The 16,882-nt window shown below is 44.5% G+C and overlaps 1 protein-coding gene across 1 annotated transcript in view; it reads right to left on the bottom strand.

Annotated features, from left to right (window-relative positions):
* Gle1 (GLE1 RNA export mediator) overlaps positions 1 to 16,882 on the bottom strand; it is a 40,427-nt gene that overhangs the window by 10,586 nt on the left and 12,959 nt on the right. The window contains exons 7-13 of the mRNA XM_070014757.1: positions 14,419 to 14,650; positions 13,071 to 13,183; positions 12,835 to 12,904; positions 5,896 to 6,038; positions 5,595 to 5,785; positions 4,283 to 4,412; positions 567 to 671 (exon numbers count right to left, since the gene is read on the bottom strand). Coding sequence (XP_069870858.1) covers positions 567 to 671; positions 4,283 to 4,412; positions 5,595 to 5,785; positions 5,896 to 6,038; positions 12,835 to 12,904; positions 13,071 to 13,183; positions 14,419 to 14,650 — 984 coding nt within the window. The remainder of the gene's footprint in view (positions 1 to 566; positions 672 to 4,282; positions 4,413 to 5,594; positions 5,786 to 5,895; positions 6,039 to 12,834; positions 12,905 to 13,070; positions 13,184 to 14,418; positions 14,651 to 16,882) is intronic.

The raw sequence follows: 16,882 nt of genomic DNA, 5'->3' as shown, positions 1-16,882 counted from the left end.
GTTAGCGAAAAGAATCTCCCAGATTTTCCTGTCTGGGGTGGCTTTAAACAGTGTTTCTCAGATCTCAACCTGAATAACTAGGATTACAGGTATGAGCCATCAGCATCACCCCCTTTTTTTTTTTTGGTTCGGTCATAGGGCCTGAACTCTGGGCCTGGGCGCTCTACCACTTGAGCCACAGCACCACTTGCGGCTTTCTTTTTTCTTTTTGCTTATGTGGTGCTGAGGAATCGAACCCAGGGCCTCATGCATGCAAGGCAAGCGCTCTACCACTGAGCCACCTTCCCAGCCCTGTACATCACCCTTCTTTAAAGATTTATTTTTTTCCTTTTTTACTGGTACTGGGGTTTAAACTCAGAGCCTCACGCTGCCTCATTTTGCTTGCTTGGCCAGCACTAGCACTCTTCCACTTCCTGAACCATGCCTTCAGTTCTGAGTAACAATTTGTGACACTGGCCTAATATTTTTCAATACCAAGTTCCATTACCATATCGTTTTCTCACTCATGTGACTCAGTACCCCGAGGCCACCTCAGCCACTGGCTTTCGCTTCACTGAATGACGTACCTCTAGGAAGTCAAAAAGAAGGGTGGCTGTCACATCTGCCAGGGGCTCCATGTTTAAGATCTGCGCCAGCCAGCGCCAGCCATGATTCAAGCCGTGAGGGTGAGTCTGGGAAGAGAGAAGCTTGGTTATGGCTTGATCTCATTTCATTCAGAGACTTAAATTCCCAGTTATCATTTACAGCCACCACGCAGACACACACCCTAAGTGGACATCATTTAGCCCAAGCACATGCCACAAGGAAGAAAGAAGACAAGCTAACCAAATTCTGCTTTTAAATATTGCAATCCAAGCATAGGCTCCCAAATTATTTACAAGATTCTTTCCACGGGGCTGGGAAGGTGGCTCAGTGGTAGAGCGCTTGCCTTGCATGCATGAGGCCCTGGGTTCAATTCCTCAGCACCACATAAGCAAGAAGAAAAAAGCCGGAAGTGGCGCTGTGGCTCAAGTGGTAGAGGGCTAGCCTTGAGCTGAAGAGCTGAGGGACAGCACCCAGGCCCAGAGTTCAGGCCCACGACCGGACCAAAAAAATAAATAAATAAAATTCTTTCCACATACGTGTCAGCTTCAGTTTCAGGGATTCTATAGGCTATCACTTACCATTACTAACATTTTTTTTTTTTGATCAGTCGTGGGATTTGAACTCTGGGCCTGGGCACTGTCCCTCAGCTCTTCAGCTCAAGGTGAGCACTCTACCACTTGAGCTACAGAGCCACTTCCAGTTTTCTGGTGGTTTATTGGAGATAAGAGTTTCATGGACTTTCCTGCTCGGGCTAGCTTTGAACTGTGATCCTCAGATCTCAGCCTCCTGAGTAGCTAGGATTACAGGCGTGAGCCACCCGCACACAGTCATTACTAACATTTTTCTTGGTACTTTTTGCAGAGAACCTGAATATACCAAGGGAAGAATAAAAACTTTTTTTTTTCAGGGCCAGCACTAGGCACCAAAAAAAGCCAAAACCCCAAAACAACAACAACAAAATCCTCATGTTGCTAGGTGCTGGTGGCTCATGCCTACAAGCCTAGCTACTCAGGAGGCTGAGATCTGAGGATCATGGTTCACAGCTAGCCCAGCAGGAAACCTCATTGGACTTTTTTATTTTTGCCAGTCATAGGGCTTGAACTCTAAGCCTAGGTGCTGTCCCTGAGTTTCTTTTGCTCAAGTCTAGTGTTCTACCAGTCGAGCCACAGTACTTCTGGCTTTTTTTTTTTTTTTTTTTAGCAGTTTTTAGAGATAAAGAGTCTCACAGACTTTCCTGCCTGGGCTGGCTTTGAAATGTGATCCTCAGTTTTCAGTCTCCTGAGTAGTTAGGATTACAGGTGGGAACTACTGGCACCTAGCCCCAGCACACGCACACTGAGGATCCCATGCCTGGCAAAAAAACAAAACAAAACAAACAAAAACTTCTTAGATTCAACTTCTTCTTTTCTGTTAAGGGTCCAAGTCCATTCATTTTGCTATCTGTCTAATTTGTCATACCCTGAGAAACAACTCGACTAAAAGATATGAATTCTACTTGTAGCTCTGTCACTGACAGATACATATCCTGCTAGTTTTCAAGTTTTCCTTCTGCCCATGTGTGAGGTAAGGTATGGGACCTTCAGGGTACTAACCAAGTCTAAGGTAACAATTTCCTCATTTATTCCTATAATTGGAAAATCTTGAGGCTCAGATGTTAGAGCACTTGCTTAACATATACAAGGGCTGGGTGAAATTCTCAGCATACATATACCCACAAATACATAAACACAGAGAGAGGAAGGAGAAAGAGGAAGAAGAAGGGGGAAGAGACAGAAGGAGAAGAGAATAAAAAAAATAAACCTCAATTGCACTAGTCATTGAACAAATGGTTCTGGTGATCAAAATTCTCTGGCAGGGTGCTGGTAGTTCATGCCTATAATCCTACCTATTTAGGAGGCTGAGATCTGAGGATCACGATTCAAAGCAAGCCCGTGTAACAATGTCCATGAAACATTTCTAATAAACTACACATTAAAAACTGAATCAATATCCAATACTTTTCTTTTTTTTTTTTTTGTCCAGTTGTGGGGCCTGAACTCTGGGCCTGGGCGCTGTCCCTCAGCTCTTCAGCTCAAGGCTAGCGCTCTACCACTTGAGCCACAGCGCCACTTCTGGCTTTTTTCTTTTTGCTTATGTGGTGCTGAGGAATTGAACCCAGGGCCTCAGGCATGCAAGGCAAGCGCTCTACCGCTGAGCCACCTTCCCAGCCCCCAATACTTTTCTTTAATGACTACTCATCAAGTTCTCATACACGTTCCCTCATTTCATCACTCTTATTTTCTGAAGGAAGATTGCTATGGATGGAAGTGTTCCCAAAGGCCTATGACAGTATTGGTCACTAGCCTGTGGCACTAATGGGAGGTGGGGCTCCACTAGAGAAGTTAGGTCATCAGGGACCTATTCTTTTTATTGTATGTGCTGGTCCTGGGGGCTTGAATGAAGGACCTGGGTGCTGCCCCTGAGATTTTGTTTTGGGTTTGTTTTTTTTGGTCAGTCGTGGGGCTTGAACTCTGGGCCTGGGTGCTGTCCCTGCGCTCTTCAGCTCAAGGCGAGCGCTCTACTGCTTGAGCCACATCGCCACTTCCGGTTTTCTAGTGGTTTATTGGAGATAAGAGTCTCACGGACTTTTCCTGCCCGGGCTGGCTTTGAACCGTGATCCTCAGATCTCAGACTCTTGAGAAGCTAGGATTACAGGCATGAGCCACGGGCGTCCGGCTTTGCCCCTGAAATTTTGTGCTCAAGACTAGCACTGTACAAACTGAGCCACAGTTCTATGTCTAGCTTTTCTGGTCCTACCTAGGCTGGCATTGAATCACAATCCTCAGATCTCAGTTTCCTGAGTAGCTAAGATTACAGGTATAAGCCACCGTGCCTGGTTCATTTAGGGAATCATTCTTTTTTTTTTTTTTTTTTTTCCGCCAGTCCTGGGGCTTGAACTCTGGGGTCTGGGCAGTGTCCTTGAGCTTCTTTTTGCTCAAGTCTAGCACTCTACCACTTAGGCCACAGTGTCACTTTTGGCTTTTTCTGTATATGTGGTATTGAAGAATGAACCCAGGGCTTCATGCATTCTACCACTGAGCCACCTTCCCAGCCCTAAGGCTTCATGCATTCTAGGCAAGCACTCTACCAATAAGCTACATTCCCAGCCTGCATAGTGCTTTTATTTAGACCTATGGTGTGGCAGAATATCCATAGCAAAAGCATGAAGTAGAATAAGAGACAAACCTTGAGTCAGCACCTGAATATTCCCTTCAAGAATAAGTCCTGGGCTGGGAACGTAGCTTAGTGGTAGAGTGCTTGCCCTGCATGCATAAAGCCCTGGATTTGATTTCTCAGTACTACATAAACAGAAAAAGCCGGAAATGGTGCTGTGGCTCAGGTGGAAGAGTGCTAGCCTTGAGCAAGAGAAGCTCAGGGACAGTACCCAGGCTCTGAGTTCAAGCCCCAGGACTGGCAAAAAACAACCACAAAAACAAAAAAAAACAACAACAAAAAAACCCCCACTATGGCCAAGTGACCATAGGCTAAAACGCCAAAGCCCTAAGTCAAAATCTCCTGGTAATAGCTTATCCTAAGTATTTTGTTATAGTAACAGAAAGCTAACTAACACAAGGGGCAATGTTTGCTGTGGCTGGCATATACTAATCTGGACTCTAGCCTGATGTTTCCCTGATAAAAGTAGGCCCTTTCCACTTACTGCTTGTTGGTTTCCATATGGCCACCGGAGCTGGATGATGGCGGCATAGAGGCGGATCATCCCAGACATGCGCTTTAGAAAGTTGTCCTGCTGTTCCATCTTGGAGTCTTTCACTTGATAGCCAAGCATCCTATGTAATAGGATAAAATGAAAGTGAAAACCACAGATTTCCTTTTATGGCTAAAAGTAACATAATATCATTACATTTTGCATCAATACATTGTAATATACATTGTTACATTTGTAGAATTCTCTCTTTTTTTTTTGGTTAGTACTAGGATTTGAACTTAGGGCCATCAGCTCTTGCTTAGCTTTTCCCCTTAAGGCTGGCACTCTACCGCTTAAGCCACATCTCCACTTTTGGCTTCTTGCTGTTTAACTGAAGAGAAGTCACTTGGATTTGTCTTCCCAGGCTGGCTCTGAACCTCAGCCAGAAATAGCTAGGATTATAGGCCTTAGTCACCAGCACTTGGCATTTTTTTTTTTTTTTTTTTTTTTTTTTGTCGGTCGTGGGGCTTGAACTCTGGGCCTGGGCGCTATCCCTCAGCTCTTCAGCTCAAGGCGAGCGCTCTACCACTTGAGCTACAGTGCCACTTCCGGTTTTCTGGTGGTTTATTGGAGATAGGAGTCTCACGGTCTCTCCTGCCCGGGCTGACTTTGAACCGCGATCCTCAGATCTCAGCCTCCTGAGTAGCTAGGATTACAGGCGTGAGCCACCAGCACCCGGCCTTTGGCATTTTTTTAATACAACAAATTCATAGTTTTGTAAAACTTCTGCAATGTAAACTGATAAGTAAAGGCAGGAAGTAGTGGATACCATTGCCTCATCTACAAATAAGGAAAGAAGCTAAATGTTTACTCATTTCTGCAAAAAAAAAAAAAAAAAATTGGGTCAATCATAGGGCTTTAACTCTGGGCCTGGGCGCTATCCCTGAGCTCTTCAGCTCAAGGCTAGCTCTCTACCACTAGGGCCACAGTGACACTTCGGTTTTCTGAGTGGTTTTATTGGAGATGAGAGTCTAACGGCCTTTCCTGCCAGGGCTGGCTTTGAACCTCTGTCCTCAGATCTCAGCCTACTGAGTAGCAAGGATTACAGGCGTGAGCCACCGGCGCCCAGCTTTATCCCTACTTTTTTACTGAATAATTTTGCATCCAGTAATCCTAGCTACTCAGGAGGCTGAGAACTGAGGATCTTGGTTCAAAACCAGCCCAGGCAGTGAAAGAAGCTGTAAGAAGGGAAAACAAATCCCAATTCTATCTATCTTCCATTAATCTCCCCAGGGAGAATAAGTAAGGAGAAAACCAACTTCACCGCTGATAGTCCTCTAAAGCCATTCCCTCCTTGAAAGCAGGGTAGAACGGAACAGAGTAAGGACACTTCTTGTGGAGATGAGCAAGGATGAGGTTCCCCACTCTAGGGTGGAGCTCCCAGATCCCAGATGCCACCACTGCAATGGGGAATGCTGCTTCATGGTGGGAGGCCACTTCCTCCTCGCCTTGTTTCTGCAAACACAGGGATAAGCAGAATTTTTAAATTAGTATCTGGCAAAAAAAAGACTTCATGTTTTACACCAGCCTCTTCTCCCCATACCTCTGGCAACAAGATTTCTCACCACAAATTTCTCTGCCAGTTTGTACTGAACGAAGTCCAGCCCTTGTGGGTTAAGTGTGATGGACACAGAGTGCCCACCGGACTGAACCAGCTTTCCGGAGAGCAGGCCATTAATCTTGTCAAAGACCTCCTTTAGTTTCGAGCCTGGGTAGGAGAGAGGAAGTCAGTAGAAAGCACAAGTGCACATCAATCTCTTTCTCATCATGTAATAACAAAGCATCTATAGAAATTCAGCTAAGCAGCCTTATATAAGTCCTGAGCTTCAAGCCAAAACACTGGTTCAGAAGAATGTATGACACTCAAATCAATGTTGTGGGGGAAAACAAAAGAATCCAAGTTGGGGCACTGTTCCAAAGCAGTTCCTTATTTGAGAAGCAACTAATTCTGAAACTGATATGAAAGACATAAAAAAGAAGGCATGGTACCACAGATCCTAGGGCTGTAGCAGATACCCATGGAATGATTCCCACTTCTAGGAAAAAACTTCTAAGTGATCATCTAAATAATGGTCTTTGTTACTTAGATGCATTCCTTCATACATAGTGATACACAGTGAGTTACTGCTGAGGTTTGAACTACATTCTGAGTCCTGCAAAGGTCCCCGTGGCTAGTAAAGGCTTGATTCCCACCTTGGCACTATTGGAAGTATTAGAAAATTTTAAGAAGTGGGAGTCTAGTGGGAGACCTTCAGGTCAATGGGGATATGTATGTCATTGAAGGGGACGGTGGCATACGGTGGCATACTATTCCTTTCTTTTTCATTTCATGCCTTGAGGTGAGAAGTTCTGTCTTGTCACATGGGCCAAAAGCAATGAAGTCCAGTGATCATGGAGTGAAACCTGTAAAAGCTATGAGTTAAAATAAACCTCTTCTTCTTTTATGTTATCTCAGATATTCATTACAGTAATGGGAAGCTAAAGCTGACTCTCACAGTTTCTAATAGCTGTAATTCTATGAAGACCCTGTGTACCCCTTCCCACAAATGAGCTATAGTTAGATTATAGGAAGTCAAGCTGAGTGACTCAGACAACTTAAGAATGAATTCCTTTAGTGTCTGGCACTTCACCACTCACAGACAGTAGAGCTTTGCACTTGCATGTAGACCAGAGACTAGCTATCTATATGAAAGGATAGAGTGGCACAGAGGAAAAGCTAGATAAGAGGAAAAGAGAACTAAAGTTTCTAGTTCCTGCCACTAGACTACTTCTTTATCCTTAGAAGAACTGCCTCTTGCCGGGCGCTGGTGGCTCACGCCTGTAATCCTAGCTACTCAGGAGGCTGAGATCTGAGGATCGCGGTTCAAAGCCAGCCCGGGCAGGAGAGACCGTGAGACTCCTATCTCCAATAAACCACCAGAAAACCGGAAGTGGCACTGTAGCTCAAGTGGTAGAGCGCTCGCCTTGAGCTGAAGAGCTGAGGGACAGCGCCCAGGCCCAGAGTTCAAGCCCCATGACCGACAAAAAAAAAAAAAAAAAAGAAGAACTGCCTCTTATTGTTTTGTCAGTAGTGGGGCATGACCCGAGGGCCTGTACGCTGTTCTTGAGATTTTCTGCTCAAGGGCAACACTCTATGACTTTGAGTCACAGTTCTACTTCTGGTTTTTCAGTTGTTAATTGGATATAAGAATTTCATGGGGGCGGGCTGGGAAGGTGGCTCAGTGGTAGAGCGCTTGCTTTGTATGCCAGAGGCCCTGGGTTCGATTCCTCAGCACCACATACGCAAAAAGAAAAAAGCCGGAAGTGGCGCTGTGGCTCAAGTGGTAGAGTGTTTGCCTTGAGCTGAAGAGCTGAGGGACAGCACCCAGGCCCAGAGTTTAGGCCCCACGACCGGACCCAAAACAAACAAACAATCAAGAATTTCATGGGGGCTTTTCTGCCCAGTCTGGCTTTAAACTGCAATTCTCAGATCTCAGCCTCTTGAGTAGGTAGGATTGCAGGCATGATATAGTTTTTCTACTGGGTTGTATTTGCAATCAAATATTAGCACAGCATCTCCTGTTGAAAAATACTCTGCAGGCTGGGAACATGGCTTAGTGGTAGAGTGCTTGCCTAGCATGCATGAAGCCCTGGTGTTCAATTCCTCAGTACCACATATACAGAAAAGGCCGGAAGTGGTGCTGTGGCTCAAGTGGTAGAGTGCTACCCCCCCCCTTTTTTTTTTTTTTTGCAGGTCGTGGGGCCTGAACTCTGGGCCTGGGCGCTGTCCCTTAGCTTTTCAGCTCAAGGCTAACACTTTACCACTTAAGCCACACACCACTTCCGGTTTTCTGGTGCTTTATTATATCCCTCACAGACCAGAGGCTTGAAGGAACTAAGAAGCAAGTGTTTAGAAGCCCCAAAACAGTGTCGGGCACTGATGGCTCACACTTGTAATCCTAGCTACTCAGGAGGCTGAGATCTAAGGATCGCAGTTCAAACCCAACACAGGAAAGTCTGTGAGACTCTTATCTTCAATGAAGCACCAGAAAACTGGAAGTGCACCTATGCTTCAAAGTGGTAGAGCACTAGCCTTGAGCAAAAGAGCTCAGGGACAGCACCCAGGCACCAATTCAAACCTCACAAACAAACAAAAAGAGAAAGAAGCCCCCAAATAATCCCTGAAAACCAGAGACTTAAACCTTTTTGAGATGTTAAAATATATAATCTCTATATTCAACTCACAAGCTCACATTCCTAAGTTAAAGTCCATTGCTATATTACTGTCAGTTTCAAAAGACCTCATTGACTGAATTTCCCATCTTTACTTCTCTAACTGTCCTTTCATATTCTTCTGTTCATGTCCTTATTGCAATTTCCTCCAATGCTAATGGCTCATGGACACTAGCTTTCCTTCCAGGGACAGAAATGAGATTCTTTTTCCTCTCGCTCATCACTGAGCATACCCTGTATCTAGCTGCAGGTCTCTCTCAACAAGCTTTAGTAATGATGGAGCCACAGGGACAAAACTAAGAAATATGCAGAAAACAGCAAATCTAGAAGCTAACTAGAAGCGGTGAATGAAGCAGAGGAAGCAGACATGCAGATGATCTGGTTTCCAGCTCAGGTGACAGGACAGAAAATGTTACTGTCCAGTAAGAGAAAACAGAAGGAAGAAAGGCATGAGAAAGATGATGGGTTCAGACATGGAACATACTCCCCTGTAGGAGCTCAGAGGCATCTAGGCAGAGGTCCCTTTGGAGGATGAGTCACAAGATAGAAGCTCAGAGAAAAGGAGTAACAAAGGACAGATCTAGCAGTCACCAGCACACAGGTAATGTCTGAATCCCTGAGAGGGGTAGGATGAGGAAAACTGGGCAGTAATCAGACCACTAGAAATCACCTATGAATAACAGAGGAAGAAGACTGAAAAACCCACAAAGAAAAAGAAGAACCTAGATAGTAAAGGAATGCTACCACAGGAGTCGAGTTTCATTGAGAAGCAAGAGGATTAGGAAATGGAATCAGAAGGTGCAAGATCAAGGGAAACATTTTTTTTGGTCAGTTGTGGGGCATGACTTAGGACCTGGATGCTGTCTCTAAGCTCTTTTTGCTCAGGGCTAGCACTGTAACACTTTGCGTCACAGCACCACTTCCAAAGGAAACATTTTTGTTAGGATTTCAGAAACTCAAGTAAGTTCAAAGCCTGGAAAGGAAACGATGACAGATACAAAGAGAGAAAGGCCATAACAATGAAGAAAGTCTTATGCTAGCCATTTCGAGACACAGGGAATAGGAATGAGGGCAGATGTGTAGAAGGGTAAGCTTGGGCATGAGGGCCAGCTCAGTCTCTGAAATAGGAGACTGAAAGGTAAATATAGCCATGAAAGGTTGAAGGAGCAGGTCTCTGAGGAGTTTGCTGTGTCTCCATTTCCCTGCTGCAGCTGGAGGTAGTGTGCTGTGTGCACTGACAAGGAGAAGGCCTGACAACAGGCCAGGGAGAGCAATGAAGGAATGGAGTGACTGTCCAAGCCACCATACCCTTGGATGGTGGCATCAAAGCAAACAGCACAGTGGGGTGCCAGTGGCTCACACCTTTAATTCTAGTTACTCATGAGGCTGAAATCTGAGAATCATGCTTCAGAGTCAGCCCAGGCAGAAAAGTCCGTAAGACTCATCTCCAATAAACGACTTAGAAAAAAACAGAAGTGGCACTGTGGCTCAAGTGGTAGAGCACTAGCCTTGAGCACAGAGAGTTCAAGCCTAGTACTGGCCAAAAAAAAAAAAAAAAAAAGAAAAGAAAAAGCTAACAACACTTCAAATTCTTCAACACGATACATATTTAGTTATACTTTGCCCTGTTCCAGGAAGAATTTCAATCAACAAAATGATATTTAAGTTTTGTCATGCAGCCTTTTGAGGATAGGAATTTCAATGTATGTTTGGCCACAGACTAATGGGGTTTTGGAACCCATGGTAAATGAGAGCTGCTTCCCCACCACTGGGCACCGTGATCTGTAATTTGGATGATTCCTCATCAAGAAATGTATAAAACCAAATATCTGAGCCAGGTGCTGGTGGCTCACACCTGTAATCTTAGCTACTCAGGAGGCTGAGACCTGAGGATCGCTGTTCGAAGCCATCCTGGGCAGGAATGTCTGTGACACTCTTATCCCCAACTAACCACCAGAAAACCAGAAAACCAGTGCCTATAATTGTAGCCACTCAAGAGGCTGAGATCTGAGGATACAGTTTGAAGCTAGCTCAGGTATCAAAGCCCATTAGGTTTTTATCTCCAATTAACTATCAGAAAACCAGAAGTGGAGCTGTGGTTCAAAGTGAAAGAATGCTAGCTTTGAGCAGAAAAGTGCAGAGACAGAGCTCAAGCCCTAAGTTCAAGCTCTACAATTGACAAAAAATAAATGAAAAAAATTAAAAATTATAAAAAAAATCTGGAATTTGGGTGCCGGTGGCTCATGCCTTCAAGTCTAGCTACTCAGGAGGCTGAGATCTGAGGATCACAGTTCAAAGCCGGCCCAGGCAGGAAAGGTCTGTAAGACTCTTATCTCCAATTAACCACCAGAAAACCAGAAGTGTTGCTTTGGTTCAAGTGGTAGAGCACTAGCCTTCAGCTGACCATGACCAAATAAATAAATAAATAAATAAATAAATAAAATAAAAAATCTGGTTCTAAAGAAGGTTCTTTTCCTGTCTGGTTCTTACTCTACATCTTAATCTCTGGAGAAAAAATAAACAAATCCTGAAATATTAACATGGAAAAGCTGATGTTGAAGGAATAAAGACCACAAGCTACACTCTAGGTTTCCTTTGTGATATTTGCAGAATTAACTTACAACCTTATAGCCAAGTGTCATTCTAGCAGGGTTGGTATGTGGCTCAATGGTAGAGCACTAGCCTACTATGCTCAAGAGCCTAGTTTCAATCTTCAAAAATATTAAAAACAAAAAAAGAAACCCAAGCCAAACTAAATAAATAATTTATAAATATGGTATACACAAGGAGGACTTCTGGTACATGCAAGGGAGGAATCTAATGGTATAATACCTATGAACTAACTTACAGTTAAACTAAATACCATGCAGCTGTAATATGTGTTGTTGTAAGGCATAAAGGAAGGGTCAGACATATGGAGAGAGAAAGTGTGGGGGAAAAAAAATCGTTAAGACTCAAAGTACAGCTGTGAAAATGGAACCAGGCAACTTGAGTGGACAGTGTAGGGAGAGATGGAGGAGAACAATGGAAGGGCTGGGGAACATTGATCAGGATATGTTGTACTCACAAACTGACATGTTGAATTGAAACATCTTTGTACAACTATTTCATAAGTAGATAGGATCTATTCCCAATCCATATTAGGTACAGTGTCATGTGCCTGTCATCCTAATCTACAACTGAAATGATTACAGCTTTATGCCAAACTGAGCAGAAAAGTTCATGAAACTCCATCTCAGTAGAGGGAAGCTGGATACAGTGGTGTGGGCCTTGCACTCCAGCAATTAGGAGATGCATAAAACAGGCAGATAGTGGTCCAAGAGTGTACCTGAACATGAAATGAAACCTCTCTTAAAGCTTACCAGTGAAGGGTTGGGAAGGTGGCTCAGTGGTAGAGCGCTTGCCTTGCATGCATGAGGCCCTGGGTTTGATTCCTCAGCATCACATAAGCAAAAAGAAAAAAGCTGGAAGTGGTGCTGAGGCTCAAGTGGTAGAACGCTAGCCTTGGGCTGAAGAAATGAGGGACAGCGCCCAGGCCCAGAGTTCAGGCCCCACGACCAGATCTCCCCCCGGTCCCCCCACAAAAAAAAGCTTACCAGTGAAGCCCGGTGCTGGTGGCTCATATCTGTAATCCTAGCTACTCAGGAGGCTGAGATATGAGGATCACGGTTCAAAGCCAGTCCAGGCAAGAAAGTATGAGAGACTCTCATCACCACTTAATCACCAGAAAACTGGAACTGCCGCTGTGGTTCAAAGTGGTAGAATACCAGCCTTGGCCAAAAAAAGCCAAGCAAGAACTAGAGGCACTGAGTTCGAATCCCATTACTGTCATAAACACACACATACAAAAACCTAGTGAAAATCAGGGCTAGAGATGTGGCTCAGTAGTAGATACAAACAATATCTACTGATAAGGAAAAAAATGAGATGAAAAGTAGATACATACAGTTTATAAATACCTGATGCGACTGTCATCATTTGTTTGGACACATTCTTTTTTTAATTTTTTTGGCCAGACCTGGGGTTTGAACTCAGGGCCTAAGCACTGTCCCTGAGCTTCTTTCTGCTCAAGGCTAGCACTCTGCCACTTGAGCCACAATGCTACTTCCGGCTTTTTCTGTATAAGTGGAACTAGGAATCAAACCCAGAGCTTCATGCATGTGAGGAGAGTACTCTACCACTAAGCCACATTCCCAGCCCAACACATTCTTTTTATAGGAACCTTACAGTTGAAGTAGATTTGGACCCTGAAAAAATAAAACAAGGGCCACATTTTCAACTCTTTGACATACCTGCAATGGTGGAGATTTGGCTTACTGGGATAGTGGCAGCCTTCTGCAAGTCCATCTTTATTTTTTTCATCTGCCAGAAAAGAATAGTGAGAATGCAGATGCAGTTTTGAAGGGATAAATAGGTATCTTTTTTTTTTTGACTAGGGACATGACACACCATCTGTATTCGGTTGGAACATGAGACTATTTGACAATCATCAGGCCCACAGAATTCCTGCCCTTCAGTCCTCCCCTACCTGACTGTCCTTGCTGCTGGTCAGGCCCTCAAAGGACAATACACACTGAGCAGAAGCCTCCTGCAGCTGCTGGTACCACTGCATGGTACTGTCTTGTACTTTCACCTGGAGGTCTGGGGAATAAGCAACTAGTGTTTACTGAATTATCTTATACACTACAAAGTTATTTTTTATATATAAACACTATATAATATATAATATACATATATTATAATACATACATATATGGCAGTATTAGATCCAAAGCTTCATTTTTGCTAGGTCCTTGAGTCACAGCTCAGGCTACTTTTCCTGTTTTTTTTTTCACTACCAGGGACTGAATAACAGTTATTATCACATCCATTTCATGGACAAAGAATTGGCATGGGATGTGCCAAAGACAGATTACCTCCGGAGTTCTTAAGTTTAAACACTATGTTACATGAATCTCATAAATAGTAAACAAATATATACCTGCTCATATTTATTTATTTATTTATTTATTTTGTCAGTCATGGGGCTTGAACTCCAGGCCTGGGCGCTGTCCCTCAGCTCTTCAGCTCAAGGCGAGCGCTCTACCACTTGAGCTACAGCGCCACTTCCGGTTTTCTGGTGGTTTATTGGAGATAGGAGTCTCATGGTCTCTCCTGCCCGGGCTGGCTTTGAACCGCGATCCTCAGATCTCAGCCTCCTGAGTAGCTAGGATTACAGGCGTGAGCCACCAGCGCCCGGCTCTGCTCATATTTATTTAAAGTCACCCTAGGCTAAATGTTATACATTATGTACAAATTCTGACAGCCAAGTGACATGGCTCATGCCTGTAATCCTAGCTATTCAGGAGGCTGAGATCTGAAGATGATAGTTCAAACCCCACCCCGATAGGAAACTCTATGAGATTCTTATTTCCAACAAACCACCAAAATACCAGAAGTGGAGCTATGGTTCAAGTGATGAGTGCTAACCTTGAACAAGAAAGGTCAGGGACAGAACCCAGGCTCTAAGTTCAAACTCCAGTTCTAGCAGCAAAAAAACAAAACAAAACAAAAATATTCTGGCTGTGCTACTGTATGGTTTTTCACATTATAGAAGGTAAAAGAAGCTGGGCGCTGGTGGCTCACACATGTAATCCTAGCTACTCAGGAGGCTGAGATCTGAGGATCATGGTTCAAAGCCAGCCCAGGCAAGAAAGCTGGTTGGACTCTTATCTCCGATAAACCTCTAGAAAACCGGAAATAGTGCTGTGGCTCAAGCAGTAGAGCGCTTGCTTTGAGCTGAAGAGCTGAGGGATAGCGCCCAAGCCCAGCGCTCAAGCCCCATGACCAACAACAACAACAAAAAGGTAAAAGATCGTATTCACACTAAAACCTACCTTCATTTTGTGTCCCTCCTGGGTCCTGGCTGGGGACTGGGGTTGGCGTGGGGGTCCCAGACCCCTGTTGCATCTGGGATTCTTGCAGCTTGACTTGAGCTTCCTCTTCATCCTGCCGTTTCTTTTCTTCACAGGCTCTGGTGATTTCCTGGCCCAAGTTTGTGACAAGCTCCCGCATTTCCTGCACGGCTCGTTCAGCCTCAGCCTGGTTTTCTGCCGTGGGATAGCCACTCTATCAGAGGGGTACAGACAGTACTAAGTGCCCAATTCAACAACAACCAGTTCATATCAAGAATTATTAAAGGAGCCGGGAGCCAGTGGCTCGCCTGTAATCCTAGCCATTCAGCAGACTGAGATCTGAGGATATGGTTCAAAGCCAGCCTGGACAGGAAAGTCCATAAGACTCTTATCTCCAATAAACCACTAGAAAACCGGAAGTGGCGCTGTGGCTCAAGAGGTAGTGCACTTGCCTTTAGCTGAAGAGCTGAGGGACAGCGCCCAAGCCCAGAGTTCAAACCCCATGACAGACAAAAAAAAAAAAAAAAGATTATTAAAGGAACTTTACAACTTTGTGTGTGTGTGTGGGGGGGTGTTGGAGAAGTGGGGTGGGAAGGGATGGTAGGAGAAAGACAAAGGAGGGGGTAACAATGCTTGATAGGAAATGTACTCATTACCTTACTCATGTAACTGTAATCTCTCTGTACAGTATCTTTACAATAAAAAATATACATAAAAAAAAGGGAGGGCTCCGCACTGGGAAGGTGGCTCAGTGGTAAAGCGCTTGCCTTGCATGCATGAGGCCCTGGGTTCGATTCCTCAGCACTACATAAGCAAAAAGAAAAAAGCCGGAAGTGGCACTGTGGCTCAAGTGGTAGAGTACTAGCTTTGAACTGAAGAGCTGAGGGACAGTGCCCAAGCCCCATGCTCAGGCCCCAGGACCGACAAAAAAAAAAGGGGGGGGGTGGAGGGGGCAACTGGAAGAAAAAAAAAGAATATTAAACTCTGGGATGCTATAAATGTTACAGCTAGGGCTGGGAAGTGGCTCAATGGTAGAGTGTTTGCCTTGCATGTACGAGGTCCTGGATTTGATTCCTTAGTACTGCAGAAAAAGCTAGAAATGGGGGCTGGGAAGGTGGCTCAGTGGTAGAGTGCTTGTCTTGCATGCCTGAGGCCCTGGGTTCGGTTCCTCAGCACCACATAAGCAAAAAGAAAAAAGCTGGAAGTGTTGCTGTGGCTCAAGTGGTAGAGTGCTAGCCTTGAGCTGAGGAGCTGAGGGACAGTGCCCAGACCCAGAGTTCAGGCCCCACGACCGGACCCCCACCCCCCAAAAAAAAAAAGAAAAGAAAAAGCTAGAAATGGCAACTGTAGCTCAAGTGGTAGAGTGCTCGCCTTGAGCTGAAGAGCTGAGGGACAGCGCCCAGGCCCAGAGTTGAGGACCCACCACCAGAAAAAAATAAATGTTACAAATCTTTCCTGATTTTTAAAATTTGATATACACATACCCATCAAACTTTTCCTTTGTAACTTCTGTTCTTGTGCTTCCTTAGGGCCTCTATATCCTAATATCTTTTATGAGACTGATGTGCTACCTACTGCGCTAACGAGGCACCTCCTAATATCTTTTAAAGAATTGCCTGTTACATTTCTATTGAACTTAGAGTTCTTTCTTTTGGATTTTTTAGCTTTACACTTTAATATCCAAGAAATAAGAAAATAGAAGTGAAAAAAATGTGTGTGTGTGTATCTACTCTTAGTTTTGTTTTGTTTTTTGCCAGTCCTAAGGCGTGAACTCTGGGCCTAGATGCTGTCCCTGGGCTCCTTTTGCTCAAGGCTAGCACTCTACCACTTGAGCCACAGTGCCACTTCTGGCTATTTCTGTGAGTAACTGGAGATAAGAATCTCATGGAACCTTCCTACTAGGCTTGCTTCAAACCATGATCCTTAGATCTCAGCCTCCTGAATAGCTAGGATTATAGGCATGAGCACCAGTGCCTGGCTACTTAGATTTTATTTATTTATTTATTTTTTTGTCGGCCGTGGGGCTTGAACTCTGGGCCTGGGCGCTGTCCCTCAGCTCTTCAGCTCAAGGCGAGCGCTCTACCACTTGAGCTACAGCGCCAATTCCGGTTTTCTGGTGGTTTTTATTGGAGATCGGAGTCTCACGGTCTCTCCTGCCCGGGCTGGCTTTGAACCACGATCCTCAGATCTCAGCCTCCAGAGTAGCTAGGATTACAGGCGTGAGCCACCAGCGCCCGGCTTAGATTTTATTGTTTTTTAACTTTTAACATTTTTAGATTTTATTATCTTTCTGTATAATAGATCTTTCTCCTATTGATTTATTTTATTTTGTGGTGGCTACAGATCAAAATCAGCCTTGTAAATGCTAGGCAGGTGATTTATCACTGAACTACACTGCTAGCTCTTACTCCACCCACTTAAAATGTTATCAGGTTGGAAGAGTAGC

Source organism: Dipodomys merriami, unplaced genomic scaffold, assembly GCF_024711535.1.
Source record: "Dipodomys merriami isolate MVZ:Mamm:240054 unplaced genomic scaffold, mDipMer1.0.p SCAF_11, whole genome shotgun sequence".
In the NCBI taxonomy this organism is placed as follows: Eukaryota; Metazoa; Chordata; class Mammalia; order Rodentia; family Heteromyidae; genus Dipodomys; species Dipodomys merriami.
The sequence above is the reverse complement of the archived record's forward strand: the minus strand, read 5'-3'. Positions and strand labels throughout refer to the sequence as shown.